We start from the raw sequence: 19,034 nt of genomic DNA, 5'->3' as shown, positions 1-19,034 counted from the left end.
ACATATCCATACTTGAAGTAGAAAAAGCCATCAAAGGCTTGAAATGTGGAAAGGCAGCAGGAGTAGATGATATTCGACCAGAAATGCTGAAATATGGTGGTGTAAAAGTCTTACAGTGGCTGCACTGCACAGTTCAGAATGTCTGGACAGAGGGACGAATTTCAGATGATTGGAGTAGAGCTTTCATAGTACCCATATATAAAAAGGGAAATAAAACTGAATGTGAGAATTACAGAGGTATTTCCCTACTGAGTGTTCCTGGTAAGATATATGCAAGTATACTTGAGAAACGGTTGAGAAGAATTGTGGAAGAAAAGCTGGGTGAAGAACAAGCTGGATTCAGGTCAAATAGAAGCTGTCAGGATCAGATCTTCACTTTACGACAAATAGTGGAGAAATCATGGGAATATAACTAAGATCTGTATTTAAGTTTTGTCGATTTGGAAAAGACATATGACAAGGTGCCAAGAGAGAAGCTATTCAATACGCTACAGTTATATGGTGTCAATAGGGCATTATATCAAGCAATACTTAGTCTTTATTTGAGTTATAAGTCAGCAGTTAGAATTGAAGGAAAAACAGGAAGATGGTTTAATGTTAAATCTGGTGTGAGATAAGGATGTACATTATCCCCACTGTTATTCATTATCTATATGGATTACATTATGAAGGAAAGTGGTATTAAACATGATATCAGAATTGGAGTTGTTAATGTCAGCTCTTTGCTTTATGCAGACGATGTTATACTTTTAAATAAATCCGCTACAAGTTTGCAAGATTCTCTGACTAAATTGAATAACTGTTGTAATAGATATGGTATGAAGGTCAGCAATAAAAAGACAAAGACAATGAAATTAGACAGAATCAATGAAAATGTCAACTGTGTTGTGAATGGAGAACCTGTCGAACAAGTGAAACATTTGAGCTACTTAGGCAAGAATTTTAGTGAAGATGATAAATTAAATATGGAAATAGACAACAGAATCAACAAAGCTGGTATGGTAGGAAGTCAATTGAATAAATTCATATGAAATAAGAGAGAAATTAGCCGGAACACTAAATTAGCTGTATACAAGACAGTGTTCAAACCAGTTTTAACTTATGGATCTGAGAGCTGGGTCAGAAGTAAAACACTTGACCAAAGACTAGAGACTGCAGATATGAGAGTCCTGAGAAAGATTAGAGGCATGAACAGATGGCGTCAATGGCAATATCATATTAAAAACTAGGATATTAGGAAAGAACTTGACATTGTTGGCATCCAGGAATGCATTAGCAGAGCTAATCTCAGTTGATATGGTCACTTAAACAGAATGGGCAAGGAAAGATTAGCAAAACAAGTGTTCTCTGTGAAGTTTGTAGGAAAATGATCTAGAGGAAGACCAAGATATAGGTGGATTGATACGGTACAAAGTTCCTTAGATGATAGAAATATAAAATCTGATAATGTTGGAGTCATGACAAGTAACAGACTGATTTGGAGGAAAATTGTAGATAGGAAGTTAGTAATGATGTAAATTTTTCATGTAGTACTATCATATCCCTGGAAGTTACGAAAAGAAACTGTGAGCAGGAGGGTAAAGAGTGGTTTCTTTGTGTGGAGGGTGGTTGAGCCGTGGAATGCATTGCCTGATGGAGTGGTGGGAGCCAGAACGGTCAGTGAGTTTAAAGCGTGGTATGATAGACTTTGTGTTTCTCAGGGGGGGAACCTCCCCTCGATGAGTCTTGACAGACTTTGTCTTAGGAAGGACCTCCCTCGATGAGTCTTTTGACTCCTTGGAGGCCTGAATAATAATAATAATAATAATAATAATAATATGCTGTACATCCCTTGAGGGTACATGGCAGGAATTTGATGATGATGATGATATTTTTGATTGGGTAGTATATTTTGCAGGTATCACATTGGCATCAACAGGGACTATATGTATTAATGACATGATAATATGTAATGTTATAAATGGAATTCTGAAATACACTAGAGGTATCTGTTGCCTTAGCTACATAGAATGATACGTAATACAGATGGTTCTAATTTCATGCATTTAGTGAATTCAAAGAATAACTTTATCTTCATTAAATTTACTTTTGTTAATTGCAGTATTCCTTTTTCACTTGATCATTGGTGAGTTTTCTCTATATATGATGTGCTGATTCTACTCGCACATCATTGATTTGCTTTGGACTTTGCATCCTCTTGTGTGGAACGATATATAAAAAAATAATTCAGACACTGTATTAATTATAATAATGTATTTTTTAGGATCTTTGATTCCTTTTTTATCCAATTTATGGAAGTGAACAGTTTAAATTAATTTGATATTAAATCGCACATTGTTTTAAAACCGAATTAGAAACTCAAAGATTGGAATCGGAGAGTTTCATGCCGAATATAGTATAATAAACTATAAAATATTCGGCTATATTCTATAAATACTATATTCGGCATGAAACTCTCTGATTCCAATCTTTGAGTTTCTAATTCGGTTTTAAAACAATGTGGGATTTAATATCCCCTTAATTTAATTAATGTTTATATCGCCAAAATGAAGCTGATTGGCTCTTTATATTTAAGTGAACAGTTGTTTTCATTTGAAAGTTATAGTGCTATTCTTTTTGTGATAGCTCTTACTCTAGCTCTTATTGAGCTATTAGATTAAGTTGAAATGAATTATTGAATTTAATCATTTTTAAAAACACTGTGGCTTTTTGACTCACCAACTGCTTAATGCCATATATACCTCAAATTTCTCAGGATCGAGGTAATAAGTTCTAAATATATCAAGTTCTTACATTTCTCCCCCACTCCTTATTCTTGTTTATGTTTTTGTTATTATGACAGTTTTTCTCCAAATTAATCTGTTATTTATTCAGGACTCCACTGTCATCAGAAGACCAAAATATAGGATCTAATGATATTGGAGTCTAGACATATGACAGATTAGTTTGAAAGAAAATTGTTGATAGGAAGTTCATGATTTGAGCTTTTCACATAGCACTATCATAATATCCTTACACATTCTGAGGATATTTTATCAGGAATTTGATGATGTATTAGTTATATAACAAATACTATAGTCCAATGATTCTTAAACTGGGAGCTGCAGCAAACAATGATAAACATGAATAAATTAAATATTTATTATAAAACTATTTAAATGATTATACACTACACGTTTTCATTCTACCTTTTCTAATTTTCTTATTTTTATCTGCTGATGTAAAGTCTGTAAATTATGTGCAAAAAAATGCATACATACAGCTAAAATTAATTATATAATATTAATTATAACTGTATATGTTCATTTTTTGCAATAAATATATTTATGATTTCTCTTTCTCATTTAATTTAAAACTGCTCAAACACTGATACTAGAGTATTAAAAATATAACTTAACCAGTATTACCAGAGTTTGCTAGTAATTTTGTCTTATGAAAAGGGACTGCAGATAAAAAAAAGAGTTTAAGAACCTGTGCTATAGTCAACTATCACAGTAGCGAACTTGTGCAAACTAAAGAAATAGTTTGTTATAGTTGAAAGTTTGCTGTATCATATTTGGAGTTTTTGCTAGTTTATTATAGTGAATTCATTTACTATAATGATGTTACAGTAGTGAGAGTTGACCATATATCCACACACAACTTTATTTTCCATAAGCTGCAGTAGAAAAAATGGCATTTTTCCTTCTCCTTTTCTTTTTTATAAGTTATGATGTGCCCCTATATTTGGAAAAATTATTTAAAAAAAAAAAATTAACAACTGTGAAATGTATGAAAGAGTATTCAACCATAAATGTTGCTTATGTGTTAAGAGGAACTAAAATTAAAGACCTTTGAGTATACTTGAGATTCTTAACTTCAGACTTTTTACATATATATATATATATATTTTATTAGTACTCGCCAGACTCTAAATGCTAGAAAGGATGAAGACATTCAAGATACTGCCAATCTTATCCTTTCACGGCAGAGTATACCTGCACATAATGGCCGTTCTGAAATGCTGTGGTCACCCTTTGCATCTATGGGCAGTAAATGTCAAGAAGAAGAAGAAGAGGAAGAAGAGCTCTCACCTGAAGAAATGGAATATGATATTCTTTTTCCTCCTGGCACTAATGTATTATATGAAGATATGAAATATCACATTCTTCCTGGTGGTCATTTTGTTACAGAGGTATCAGGACTTGATGATGACAGTGATGAAGATGATATTATGTTTTGTCCCATACCACCTCACAGAAATAGCAAAGTAAAATTCAGCACCAAACCCATTAAGGTAACTTTTTAATTCAGATTTTCACTTCACTTAAGTGTTGTATAATGTGCTAATTAGATATAAGAATTTTTTTTGTAGCTAGTAATTATCATTTCCTGGAATGTACCCTCAAGCTATGGAGAAGGGGTAATAAAATTTTATTACTAATTTTCTATCAATAATTTTCATTCAAGATGGAAAAATTGTTCTATAATAAGAAAAATCAAAATTTATCTTTGCTTTTACGTTGTAATTTCCAATCAAATCTGCTCCATCTTATTTACAGAATCACGATCCTGAGGATGTTAATTAACTGCATTTCTTTTAATTATTAGTAGATGTTAAGAATCTTCATATCTAATATTTTTAGATACTACCAGACAATTTCCGTTGGTAATTTCCACATAAAGGATGTCCAAAAAGTGTAACAACGCCAGCGCGATATGATATTGGATGACCGGCGAGTCAAAGTGCATGAAATTGCTGAGACTATAGGCATTTCAAAAGAACATGTAGGATATATTTTGCATGAAGAATTGCAAATGAAAAAGCTTTGTGCAAGATGGGTGCCTCGCTTGCTCACAGCAGATCCAAAATGCACTCGCATGAAAATCTCTGAACAGTGCTGGGAGCATTTTACAAGAATGAAACTGATTTTGTGCGTCGATTTATTACTGTGGATGAGACTTGGATTCACCATTACACACACCAGAATCCAAACCGCAGTCATAACAGTGGACAGAAGCCGGAAGACACCAAAGAAGATAAAGTTGGTTCCATCAGCAGGAAAGGTCATGGCATCAGTGTTTTGGGATGCTAAAGGCATTTTGTTTATTAATTATCTTGACAAGGGTAAAACAATAACCGGGGAATATTATTCTGTTCTTTTAACTAGATGAGACGAAAAAATTCGTGAGAAAAACCTGGTTTGTAGAAGAAAAAAATCATCTTTCATCAGGACAATGCACGTGATGAAATTAAGGGATCTGCACTATGAATTGTTGGAACATCCACCCTATTCCCCAGATTTAGCTCCCTCTGACTTCTGTCTCTTCCCAAAACTAAAACTCTTCCTCTCTGGTCAGCGTTTTTCTTCAAATCAAGAGGTGATTGCAGCTGTAGAGGGGTATTTTGCAGATCTTACCGAGAACCACTACAGAGACAGGATAATGGCGCTGGAGCATCACTGGAATTAATGTATTAGTCTTAAGGGAGATTATGTTGAAAAATAAAAATAATTTTGAAATTATGAGTTTGTTTTTTCATTGCTAGGCCAAGAACTTTTCAGACCACCCTCATATATCATTGTTGCTCAAACTAGCTAGCATGCTTAGTAAATTGCTTCACCTGGGTTCTCCAAGTTAATCCTGTATTATAATCCTTAAGAGGCATTAATATCCCACACTACATAGAAACTAATTCACATCCTACAGTCACAGGCATTAATTTAATGTTATAATACTACTTTGACTTTGAAAACTGCAGAATATACTGCCAGATAAAACATGCCATGACTGGCATGTTTTATCTGGCAGTATATTCTGCAGTTTTGTATAAAACATGTTTTATACAAAATTGCATGTTATAAGGAAAATACATTGATAGATCAAGGCCCAGATTGATTACATCATAGCTCTCCAGTGTTATAAGACAAACATCTCTGATGTGCCTGGAGCAGACTGTGGTACAGACCATCAGCTAGTAAGAGTGAAAGTAAAACTGAGACTGAAACTTTCCAAGTCAGGTGTGTCTCACTAGATTGGATGTCAGAGTAATCCCTGTTGTGTTTACAGAAGAAACATCAACTTGGTTGGATGATCTTTTGGAGGCTAGTGAGGAGATCTCACCTGAAATGCTTTGGGAAGGATTCAAGGTTATAATACAGGATACAGCCAGGAAGTATCTAGGCCTAATTAAAAGACCAAGACACTCGTGGATATCAGATTCAACATGGGGAACAAATTGAAAGAATGCATTTGGAGAAACAAAGTGATACAGGGGCTGAAGAATATAAGAGATTTAATAGAAAAGTCAGCTATCATCATGCAAAGAAAATTTTTAAACTAATAAATGTGAAGAGATAGAATTCTGGATAAGGAGACACTATAAAAGAATGTATTTGTTTAGTTTGTTACCTAAGCACAAGTTTAAGCCCAAATTGAATGTCATACAAGGAAGAATGCAGCAGTACTAACAGAAGAACTGGAAATCAAAAGCAGATGAGAAGAATACTGTAGGAACTGTACAGCAGAGAGAATCAAAATGAAAATTTTGATTTGGAACCTCCTCCTCCACTTAGACATGAGGTTGAAAGAACAGTTGAAGAGTTTGACAACAATAAGGCCCCGGTTGCAGATGGAATTCTAGCAGAGTTAAGGCCACAGGAATGGAAGGATAAGAGTGTTTCATAGATTGATTACAAGGATATGAGAGACAGGATCATGGTTTAGAGATTGAAAGATCAGATTTCATTCCACTATATAAGAGATATGAACTATTGCAAGAACTATTAGTTTAATCTCTCATTCAGGCAAGATTTTATTAAAGATCATTCTAAATTTGATTGAGGCCAAAGTTGAGGCAGAGATGCCTGAAGAACAAGCTGTTTAAGGAAAGATAAAGGTACCAGAGATCAGATCATAGAAAATTATAAACAATTTAACCACGCTACAGGCCAGGACGTATATATACGTCCACATTTCCATGGATGCAAAGTGCATATTAAAATTGTAATACCATTGATATTACATTGAAATTTATGATGGATATGAAGCTTTTGAGGGTGTGTATTTGATCTTTAATGGCTGGTAATGTTTTTCATAGATTACTCTAAGGCTTTTGACTATGTTCAGCATGTGAAACTGTGGGAAGTAATGAAATAATAGGTTTTCCTCAACACATTATTAGGTTGATAGCTAAGTTGTACAGTGAGCAAGAAATTATGATAAGAACAGGTGTGGATTAACTGATTGGCTTCAGGTTGGAAAGTGATTAGGCAAGGATGCCTGCTTTCTCCTCCCTTATTTAGTATCTATTCTGAGGACATCATTTGGGAAGTACTGGATGAGCTTACCACAGGAATTAGGATAGGTGGTAGATTGATCAATAATCTGAGGTTTGCTGATGATATAGTACTTTTGTAATGACAAGGAACAACCAGGGCAAATCTTTGATAAAGTTAATGAGACCAGTAAGAACAGAGTACTTCAGCTCAATCCTAGCAAGACAAAGATTATAGTTCTCAAAGGAAATACAGACAGGGAAGCTCCTGAGAAAGTGTACCTTAATGGAGAAAGAATTGAGGAAATCAGTACGTTTGAATACCTGGGATCTGTTATTAATGTGAATTGCTGTTCAGAAGATGACAGAAGGAGATTAGGAATGGCTAAAGTCAGAGATGGGTCTAAAATCTGGACAGGTGGGTCTATCTCCACAGGAACAAATTGATGATTTTGGATGTAGCTGTTTTTTCAAGAGTTACTTATGGATGTTGGAGTTGGAACCTAAAGAAGTCCAATAGGAAAAGGATAGCTGCTTTTGAGATGTTGTGTTACACAAGACTGTTGAGGATATTATATACTTAAAGGCATACAAATGGATGGATGCTAGAAAGGATCTGTAGAACTTTAATGCTCCTTAAGGATATTGACAGAAGAAAATTTAAATACATTGTGGACATCTTGAAAGGATGGCAGGAGGACTCCTCAAAACAAGTAATAGAAGGAAAAGTTCCTGGAAAAAGGGGAAGGTGTAGACTGTCAATGAGATGGTGGATGTGTGTCTGTAGTGACTGTTCTTCAGAGTTGAAGCCTCCAGGAAAGCATACAACAGGACAACCTAGCAAAGACTGGTTCAGTGCATCACCAAGCATCTGAGTGACCAATTGGCATCTGATGATGTCCAGTGAATAAATGGAAAGGAAAATACAACAGGAATCTGAGAACAGGCATATGATAATGAAAAGTTTGTTAATGATTAGAAAAGCATCATTATCATAAAACTCCTGATATGGACCCACAATGGGAATACAGGATGTTATGATAATACTACAAGAAAAAGTTAAACCATTGCTTACTTCTGATCAATAATATTCCTCCAAATTAATCTGTTATCTGTCAAGACTGCAACATTATTAGAACTTATATTTCTATCTTCTAAAGCACATTTTACTGTATCAATCCACCTCCATCTTGATCTTCCTCTGAGTCTTTTTTCCTGCCAACCTGGCAAAGAACACTTTGTTTGCTAATCTTTCCTCTTCCATTCTGCTTAAATGATCATAATATCTGAGATTAGCTCTATTAACACATTCCTGAATTTCAAGTTCTTTACTAATATTCTTATTTTTAAAATGATACTGTCATTGAGGCCATCTGTTCATTTCCCTAATCTTTCTCAGGGCTCTCATTATCTCTGATCTCCAGTCTTTGATGAAATATTTTATTTCTAACCCAGCCCCCCAGATCCATAAGTTAAAATTGATTTGAACACTGTCTTCTATACAGTTAATTTAGTGTTTTTACTAATTTCTCTCTCTTATTATTCCATATAAATTTATTCAGTTTGCTTCCTACCATACCAGCTTTATTGATGCTGTTGTCTATTTCCATATTTAATTTGCCATCTTTACTAAAAATTGTGCCTAAATAGCCGAATCTGTAAGTTCACCATTCAGGATACAGTTGATGTTTTCAATGTTTCTTCCTTTTTTATTTCTTTGTCTTTTTATTGCTGATTTTCATGGCAACTTTGTTACGACTGTTATTCCGTGAAGTTAGAGAATCTTGGAGATTTGCATTGATATATTTAAGAATACAACATCATCTGCATAAAGCAAAGAACTGAGTTTATATCTCTGATTCTAATATCCGTTGAATGCCACTTTTTTTTCATTATGCAATCCATATAGATGATGAATAGGAGTGGAGATAACATGTGCTCCTATTGCACACCTGATTTAACATAAAATCAGCTTCCTGTACCTCCTTCAATTCTAACTGCTGATTTACTACTCAAATAGAGGGTATGTATTGCGCGATATAATGTCCCATTTACACCATATAACCGGAGCATTTCTTGGCACTTGTCATATGCCTTTTTCGGATCTACAAAACTTAAATACAGATCCTTGGTGTATTCCCATGATTTCTCAACTATTTTTCTTAAAGTGAACATCTGATCCTGATGACCTCTCTTAGACCTGTGTCCAGCTTAATCTTCTTCCCTTCCACAATTTTTCTTAACCTTTTCTGAAGTATACTTGCATAAATCTTATCAGGAGCACTCAGCATAGAAATATTTCTGTAATTCTCGCACATTCAATTTTATTGCCCTTTTTATAGATGGGTACTATGAGAGCCATATGCCACTCATTTGAAATTTGATCCCCTAACCAGGCATTTGAATTATACAGTTCAACCACTGTAAAACTTTTTTACCTCCATATTTAATCATTTCTGGTCAAATATCATCTACTTCAGCTGCCTTTCCACATTTCAAGTTTTTGACGGCTTTTTCTTACTCAAGTATTTATATATATTCCTGAATTGCATATTCTGTTGATGTTTTCTACCACTGTGCTATCACTGCTTGTTTCATTTAGCAACCTTTCAAAATAATTACTTCAGACATCTAGATTATTTTTATTTTCAGTTTTCATGACCTGTATCATTTCTGATTCCTTTTCCTCTATTCTTTCTTCCATTTCTAAGCTTTTTCAGTAGCCTCTAGAATATTTTGCCACTTTCCAGATATTTATTTTCTGTGTTCTTACCAAAGTACTCTCATGCTTTTGTTTAGCTAGTTTTACACATCACTTTACTTTCTAACATTTTTCCTTGTATTCTCTCAGAGAAAAAGCTGACTTACTTTCCAGGAACTTTCAATATGCTTTCTTCTTTTCCTTCACTGCTTCTTTAACTTTGTGAGTTCACCATAGAGTTCTGATTTTTCTATCTTGGCAAACAATCTCACCACATGCCCCCCCCCCCTCCTCTCTCTCTCTCTCTCTGACTTAATCAGTCAATGTTTTTTGAGTGATTTGCCAGTGACTCCAAACTTTGGTTCTTGTTATCAAACTCTGTCATTTTTTTTCTTGAACAATGTTTATGTGTTTGAGTCTACAGTTCACTTCCGAAAACTGCTGAACTTGGATACATTTTAAAACTTTCTTATGCGCTCCTCTTTTCAGTAAGAAATTCAATTTTATTCTACTCAAAGCTAAATTATGATCACTTTCTATTCCAAATCTTCTGTATACTCTTTCTCTTGAACCAGTGGAAGAACATTGCTATCAGCAATAACATAGTCAATAAGACTTTTCTCTATTTTTGCATCACATCTTCATGCGAATTTGTGCACATTTTTATGTTAGAACATGATGTTATTAATAACTAATCCACATCCTGAACAGAAATCCAGCAGGCATTCACCATTATTATTAATTTTACTCTTTTTCTCCAAATTTTTCCAAAACAGTTCTATATTCTGGTAATGATTTCCTACTCTGTTTAGATCTCTTATAAAGACCAACTTTATCTTTTTTTTTTTTTTTTTATCAACTTCTCTCTTCTCAGAAAATTCATCTACTTCATCTTTAGTAGAGCCTTGCGTGGGGCCATAGGCACAAAGATCTTCATTGTCTAATTTCTCATTCTAATATTTGCCTCACTTTAAGTGATATTGCATGCCATTTGTGATTATCCTCATGTGTTTAGTGTTAAATATTAAAGCTGCTAATCCTTTTCCTGAATGTTATTACCTGAATATAACAGTTTATTTGTTGCTTAGAAAGATCGTATTTTTCATTCATGCTTATACTGATGTTGCCAATCTTTAACTCTGCTGATGATGTTCCAGTAGTTCACTTTTTGCCATTTGTCCTGGTTTCTTGATGAAAACAATTAAACGGATGACTCACCCAGCTGGAATGACATTCTGTATGTTGTACCTTCATTTTGCAGCATGGTTTAAGCTACTAAGAACTCAATTTGGTTGACCAAGTCCCAAATTGCTGGCCCATCTTCATTCATTCATTATCCTTTTTTATACCTAACAGGATGTACCATGAGAAGGTGATGAATATTGGACATTAAGTCAGAAGCCCTGGTCGGTTCTTTACATTCTTTAAAAGGCTTTTGAGAGATTTCCTTCCATTTATCCAACTTGACCCTTAAATACCTCTACTCAATCCTGTAAAACCCTTTTAGTAACTTAAATATTGCTTTACCATCCTCTCTTTTCCAGCTGTCAACCAACTTCTGCAACTCATAGACCTGAATCTATTGTAGGGAGCATTCCACAGATGACCACTCACCACCATCATGGTCACTTGCTTCTGGATCCTCTCCTTCTTTATCCCTAAGAAACCCAGATCATCAGACCTGTGCACAGAAATTCAAATGTGGCTGTATCAAAGAAGAAATGATAACTTATAAGAAAGAAATATTACTTCCTTATTTCTGCTTGTCAATGTGTTTTTCAATGAACAACTTTTCTGAACTTTAGTTACCTATTCACTATCACCCCAAGAAATCCCTGGCTTTATCATTTTGTGTATATAATTCCATCAGCACAGTACACAACTTGTTATCTTTCATCCCAAAATGCATAACTTTACACTTTTTTTTTCCTACATTAAATTGCCCATACTGTCAACTTATTTACATCATCCTGCAAGTTCTTGCAGGAACAAAGAACTCTATATACACCAGGAATTAAGAGATGAAGTTTGTCTTTAGTAGAACAAATAAGGGTAGTAAGTTTTAAGTTTTAAGATTGTTTCTTTAAGATTCTGACTGTTTTTTCTGTTGTACCTCGAACATAAGGCATGGTAATCCTAACCTCAAAATTCTTCAAAAAAAAAAAAAGTCATTATACTTCTGTCCTCATCTTTGTCCCCACCCCCACGGCACTGATGTACTTACTTATAGGTTCTTCTACTTCTCATGTATGGGATCACTATTTAAAAAAAGAAAAAAACGAAATAAAATAAAAATGTCATATTTGTAAATAAAAATGAGACTGACAGACATTTCTTAGTAACTCCTTTTCATCATATTTGTCAGCAGTTCAGAGGAAATATTGCAAAAGTTGACAAACTCAAAAGATTACTTGAATGTTGAGGAACACATTGGCAAGTAAAGATAGGGAAGCTATATGATTCAGCCACATCTTGACTACTGTACACAGAATTGGTCACTTGGGTTTCTTAGGGAACAAGAGGTAGCAGAGAGAATGCAGAGATGAGTGATCAAGCTGGTGACAGTTCTGTGTAATGTTTCCTATGAGGGTGAATTGAATAGGTGTGTTGCAAGGTCTAGTGACGGACAAAAAAGGGAACAAGATTGAAAGTTATAAGTTACTGAAAGGGTTCTATAAGATTGATACAAATAAAATTTATAAAGACTCACCATGAGTTTCTAGATTATTTATTTATTTTTTCTTTTATGTTGCTTCCACCCACAAAAGGTTATTTACAGACCTATAGTACATTTTGTACCATGGGTGGGCTAAGGATATTTTTTCCCCATTTTATCAATGATATATATATATTCTTTTTTTTTTACATAGTTCGGAAACCCTGCTCTAGAGATCAAACATGGAACTTTTTCAAGCCACTTCAAGTGGTGGTCTCACAGCATTGTAAAATCTCTTGTGGTGAAACATAGAAATATTTTTCACCTATATGATTTTACATGGTCATAAGATACCTATAATTAAAAGTGTATCTAACCTACTGTAATGTAATAAATTTTGTAATATAATGTTAGAATAACTGAATGTAGAACTACAAGCAATTGTAACTAAAAAGATCATACAGGATTAGGCTAGTAAACTGAAGGTCAACGTTGGTCTCAAAGGTCACCGGATTATATGAGTTTTGCCACCAAAACCTAACGCAAGCGTGGGTGACGTAAGGGTGCTTCCAGTAAATCCAGGAAGTTTTAGAAGAAAGGCCAAGGGTCCAATGATATAAAAAGCAGAGATCGAGGGGCAAAAGGCTCTCTCTTATTTTTTTTTCTCTGTGGCAAGCTTTTCGAGGAGGGGAATTCGCTAGCAGAAGAGGCCGTATTTCAAGGTAGCCTTCTGTGAAATTCGTTGACGAGTGTGCCGATCCATGTGCATGCTGATTTGTCGCAGTCGAACCAGTTCCTGACATCGGTGAAGAAATACATTACTGCTACAAAGAAGGAATTTGCAAGATGACAACCGTCGGATAGTGCCTGATCACAGCCGTCACGCAATATTGAGAAAGGAACCTGCGGAATTCACCCTTAACCCTTTTGGACCCAGGACTGTACATGATTTTGTGAGCTTGTAAGTAAATTGCTTTATGTTAATAGCCTAGATTATGTGTAGAGACGATAGATATTGATTCTGTTTAACTAATGGCATAATGCGTTGAAGAGGTCAGAAAGCCGAACGTGAGTTTGAATGTGCTTAAATGAATACTGTAAATGTGAATAGTGCTTGTGTTACATAATGCTTAAAACGTGTATAATATAATTCTTCCTTGTATAAATAGGATAGAGAGCAGGGACATGTTTGTTAGAAATCCATCCACACGTCTACTAAGTTAAGTGTAATAAGTTTCTTTGTTTAGTACCTTAAGTGAATTGTCTTACTAAATGTGTGGAGAGTCAGGCACATGATATGTTGTTACCTTTGTATATTAATTGTCGTAGTTAAAATAAACATGTTTAGTTTTGTTAATAGCTTGTCTGATCTTTGTTAGCCAATGCACTGTCTCACAAAAACAAATCGAACCTGTGTGACCTAAGTGAAGTAACAGCCATGACTGAGTAATTCGGAGTTGCATGAGATAAAATTGATTTGATTATACGTGCTTAGCTAAATTTTTCTCTTGTATGTAAAGGAAAGAATGGTGCAGTCGTTAACTAAAATAAATTTTTAAGGATTAATACACTAGAATTACAGCAACCTAGATTAAGGATTTTGCCCCAGCCAGAGGTTTTCCTCAGTCTACATTACTAGCACATGTAAGAGTACACTTTACGAAATTGAAAAGACATACATAGAAGATACATTGATAGAAAAAAGTAACGTGAAAAACAATAAATAAAAATACGTATATAAAAAGGTTACAAATGGCGCAGTTCGAAGACATAATAATAAAATAATAAATTTCAAATTACGACCATTTACACCATGCAATGACATTCATCTTCCACCTCAAGGCAGTCACAAACATCCATGTCCTTGATAGGATTTTAACCTGAAGCTTGTTGGTTGGAGAGCAGGTACACTAACCACATAGCCAACCAGGCCAGCCTGGTTGGCCATGTGGTTAGTATAGAAAAAATTACACAAAGCTGATGTTATCAGAACTTCACAGTTAATACATACTAACAAGTGACCAGAAAAAACTGTTGTATCAATTACTCTATACATGTTGGAACATGCTACTTGTTGCTGTCTTGTTCTGTAGTATGATTTGTGTGATATTCCGGGTTGCAGGTGTTCAATTTTTGATGGAAGCAGACTAAACTTGGTGTAAGATTAAGTCTTGGTTTTTATTACATTGTGTGGGATTTAGAACCTTTCTGATGCTTCTTTAAACCTCCCCATCTGGCCTACTAGCAAATGCCACAAGAATAGTGGATTTCATAAACACCTGGTTTTTTCATGGAGTATGGAAGTTTTGGTGAATGCAAGAACCTCAAGATCTTATACATTGGCAAAAAAAAAAAAGCTTATTTGACATTGTAATCTGGAAGCAATGTTGCAACTTTGTCTGTAACATGATTGCATTCTTAAAATCTTGTTTACATAAAGGAGCTGTTAGAGGCATATTAAGAATATTGTTAATTGTCTTCAGTTTATACCCATTGAGGGAAAGAGTATGCCTCAGGTAGCACAATTCTTCACTCTATTTTTTTGATATGCTGATTCTTGTAATTTGACTTAATTAATACAGCAGTTTTTTCTGGTCACTTATTGATGTTATCAGAACTTCACTAATTGTGAAGTTCTGATAACATCTGCTATATGTAATTTAATTTTTTTCCAGTTTTTTTTTTTTATATAAGTTTTGGTATTCCTAATGATGCAAGTCCAATGACTCACAAAACTTGTTGGGTTATATTGTTTATTTTATTAAACTTGTTGTATGTTTAGAAAATGGAAACGTGCATTTTTCAGTACCAAAATTTAATTGAACAAATGAAATTTTTCAATGCATGGCAAGGAAAGAAGTACTAGAGGTTACTCCTGGAAATGGTGTAAGATTGTGGTTAGTAAGTTTGTCCTGACCATATTTTTGCTTTAAGAGTGGTGGATTGCCAGAGGCAGTTGTGAGTGCCCTGCCAGTGAATGAGTTTAAGAAGTGTGACTTGTATTGGGTGAATAATGGTTAGGGTGGGTCTCTCGCAGTGAATTTTTCTAACTCCATGTTAGAAAAATTCACTGCGAGAGAGTTATTATTACTATAAGAGTAGATACTCTTATAGTAATAATAAACCTCTGTTTTTCTGTTTTCTTCATTTTTGTTGCTATTTATGTTGATGTTTAACTATGTAAAACAACTATTCTGCTGTACATTACAGGTCTACAGTACATATTCAGTGGAAGATTATGATAGAAGAAATGAAGAAGTAGATCCAGTAGCTGCTTCAGCTGAATATGAACTGGAGAAACGAATTGAGAAAATGGATGTTTTTCCTGTTGAGTTAATGAAAGGTCAGTTTTGGATAAAGAATATTTTTTAATGTTCTAATTATAAAATGACAAATGGTATATTTTTTATTCATTTAATAATTTTTTATTGCATTGGTTGTTTTTTAATTCTGAAATACAAAGAAACATTAGTCTTGACATGTAAACATATACATAGTCTGTATTCATTTAGAGCATTGATGCATGGACATTACTTAATAATTGGTAATTTGTTTAGTTAATCATCCAAATGGTCATATTGACGAAATATATATTATCAAATAATTTATGATTTTTAGCCTTGTTTTTTCCACATCATCAAAATATTATTTTAATTGACATCTATTTATTTATTGACCTGTAAACATGTCATAGCTGGTATCAGAGATTAACCTCACTCCCCCCCCCCCCCCATAAATTTTCTATTCTTTTGGGCTTGTATTTATGAAAAGAAACTGAATTGGCATTTTTCTGGGGTTTTACACACACACACGCACACTGTGTGTGTGTGCGTGTGTGTGTGTGTGTGTGTGTGTGTGTAACATTTGTTCTTATATGCTCAGGAAAAGTTTTTTTCACTATTATCATTCTTCCCAGTTTTCCACTTGTTATTGTCATACTGATGTTCAAGGCTTAAAAATTTGTACAAAATACTGTTGGCTATGAAAAAAAATGTTCTCGCTACAACTCCTGCCTCCATTTTTTTAATGATATGGCTCAGTAAGTCAAATTGGACTTCCATAAAATGATTAATGGTGCTGTGTTTGGAAATCATTTTGTAAGAACTGTTCCAAGAAGAAGAATTCGATATATAAGAATAGGAAGAACAGTAAAAACAGCATTGATTTTTTGGAAAATATGATTTGTCATATTGATTTTTGTTACTTAAATAGCCCTTTATATTATGCATATTCTTCTGTGTTTTCTTAAAGTTAAAAAAAGATTTTGCTTGTAAAATTTTTTATTTATTTTTTATTAAATAAAATATATTCCATTTTGTCTGGTCTGCAGCTACTCAAATTATTTACTCTAGGTGAGTGGATGAGCATATTTGTTGGGCCTTGCTGATCAGTGTAGAATTTAACTTGAAATTTCTCATGATGAATGCTTCATCTAACAACCATAAGCAATAACAAGATGTTTGATGAAGCATTCATCCCAAATCCTTGTTGGTTTAGCAATTCTCTACAGATAGCAGCACAGTGCTGAATTTATTCTGCCATCAATTCACATGAAGCATTTCAGAAATGTTGATCCTGATCAGCTGGTGCAGATGATATTACTCAGTTTCTCCTGGAGCAGGTTCAGCCAACGAATACTGCTCTCACATTTAGATAAAGGATTAAACCAAGAATATAATTTCTTAGCATCTTTAGTTTATAGTATAACCAAGTGAAAAATCTTTTAATATCTATCTCTAATACAGAGTATTTTAGTAATAAGGTGTGGCACCTTTTGGCTACTTGTACATGGAAATATGACTTCTGCATTACTTCAACTTGGTATCACTTCTGGGTCTAGCTCCCACTGATGAGACCTCAATAAATGTTGAAACGGTCTGGATAGTGGCCCTTCCCATAATGCATAGCATTATACATATCCATAAGGATATTTGCATTGCATTCTGGAATACTAAGGCAATTGATATGAATTCTTACACCTCTATATAGTAGCCCAGTCATGAAGTTACTTCACATGCAAATTTTGTTTGTTTACACTTGGATAAAGGATGTAACCAAGAATATAATTTCTTGGCATTTTTAATTCACATTTACAATTGCTAACATATTTTTTTGATATTGTGATATATTGTCTTATTCAGAGGTGATACTCTTTTTCACTAATGGACTGTAAATAACCATAGGTTTCATCTATATTTCTAATAATATACATAGCAAAAGAAATAATTTGTTAACCTACAGACTAAATTTTTAAATCTTAAAGGTCCAGAAGGACTTGGTCTTAGTATAATTGGTATGGGAGTTGGAGCTGATGCAGGACTGGAGAAACTTGGAATATTTGTAAAATCTGTTACAGATGGAGGAGCTGCATATAGAAATGGAAAGTGAGTAAACAGTCCAATATTTTTCAAAATTATAATATATATATATATATATATATATATTCAAATTTAAAAGAAGTTCCATACTTTATATACATTTTCCTACAAGAACTCACAAAAGTTTTAATTTGTTGGTGGTTGTTACCAAATGATTGATTCATATGATTAAGGTTTTTGTTGAAATCATATAGTATTTATAACAAATTTGTAGAAACAAAAGGAAGGTCTGCTGAATTGCCTTTAGAATAGCAGAGTCTGCATGTTCCCTGTTTTTAATTTCATTCTTCTTAAAACTTATTACCGCTAAAGTTATAATTCCTGTAGGCTTTTAGAAGTAAAAAAATAGCATCATCAGATCATTTTCAAAACTAATTTAGCTAACATGCAATTCATGGAGATGATGTGCGCAAAGCATGCCAATTCATTACATGGAAATTGGCATGGCATCTAAACAGATTAGTCCTCTTAAAAAAATGCCGAGACACTAATTAAAATTAATATATCATCCTATACTCTGTCAAAATTAAAACTACTGTATTTTTCATTATAAGACACCATTGTATTGGACACTACATTTTTCATGTTGAATTTCTGGGAGAAAAAATATTCTTCACAGTGTAAGATGCACAAATTACATCAAATTTTTCATGTAAATATATTTTTTTTTTAATTTAAAATTTTAATACATGTATTATCCGTTTATTAGATAAAAAAATTATTCTTAAAAAATCAAATCATTAAAATATCTAACATATATATATATATTTCTTTCTGATCATATATATGATATTTCTGAGCAATAAATACAAAATGCTCCACATAGTCTTTAAAGGAATGTGGAGAACTGACCAGGGCTTCTGACCTAATGTCCAATCCTCACCTTCTGGTGCACCCTGTTGGGTATCTACCTAGATACTGAACGAATGAGGATGGGCTGGCAATTTGGGATTTAACCGACCAAATTGTATTCTTACTGGTTAAATCAAAATACAAAATTGATGGTACAACATGGCAAAATTTCATGCCGGCTGGGGCGTCGCC

At 33.8% G+C, this 19,034-nt stretch overlaps 1 protein-coding gene across 1 annotated transcript in view; it reads left to right on the top strand.

Annotated features, from left to right (window-relative positions):
• LOC150093146 (uncharacterized) overlaps positions 1 to 19,034 on the top strand; it is a 339,961-nt gene that overhangs the window by 95,317 nt on the left and 225,610 nt on the right. The window contains exons 7-9 of the mRNA XM_090414162.1: positions 3,898 to 4,276; positions 15,823 to 15,955; positions 17,876 to 17,996. Coding sequence (XP_090270288.1) covers positions 3,898 to 4,276; positions 15,823 to 15,955; positions 17,876 to 17,996 — 633 coding nt within the window. The remainder of the gene's footprint in view (positions 1 to 3,897; positions 4,277 to 15,822; positions 15,956 to 17,875; positions 17,997 to 19,034) is intronic.

This window comes from Typopeltis vanoorti, chromosome 24 (assembly GCF_054136105.1).
Source record: "Typopeltis vanoorti isolate ZY-2024b chromosome 24, IOZ_Tvanoo_1.0, whole genome shotgun sequence".
Classification (NCBI taxonomy): domain Eukaryota; kingdom Metazoa; phylum Arthropoda; class Arachnida; order Uropygi; family Thelyphonidae; genus Typopeltis; species Typopeltis vanoorti.
The sequence above is the reverse complement of the archived record's forward strand: the minus strand, read 5'-3'. Positions and strand labels throughout refer to the sequence as shown.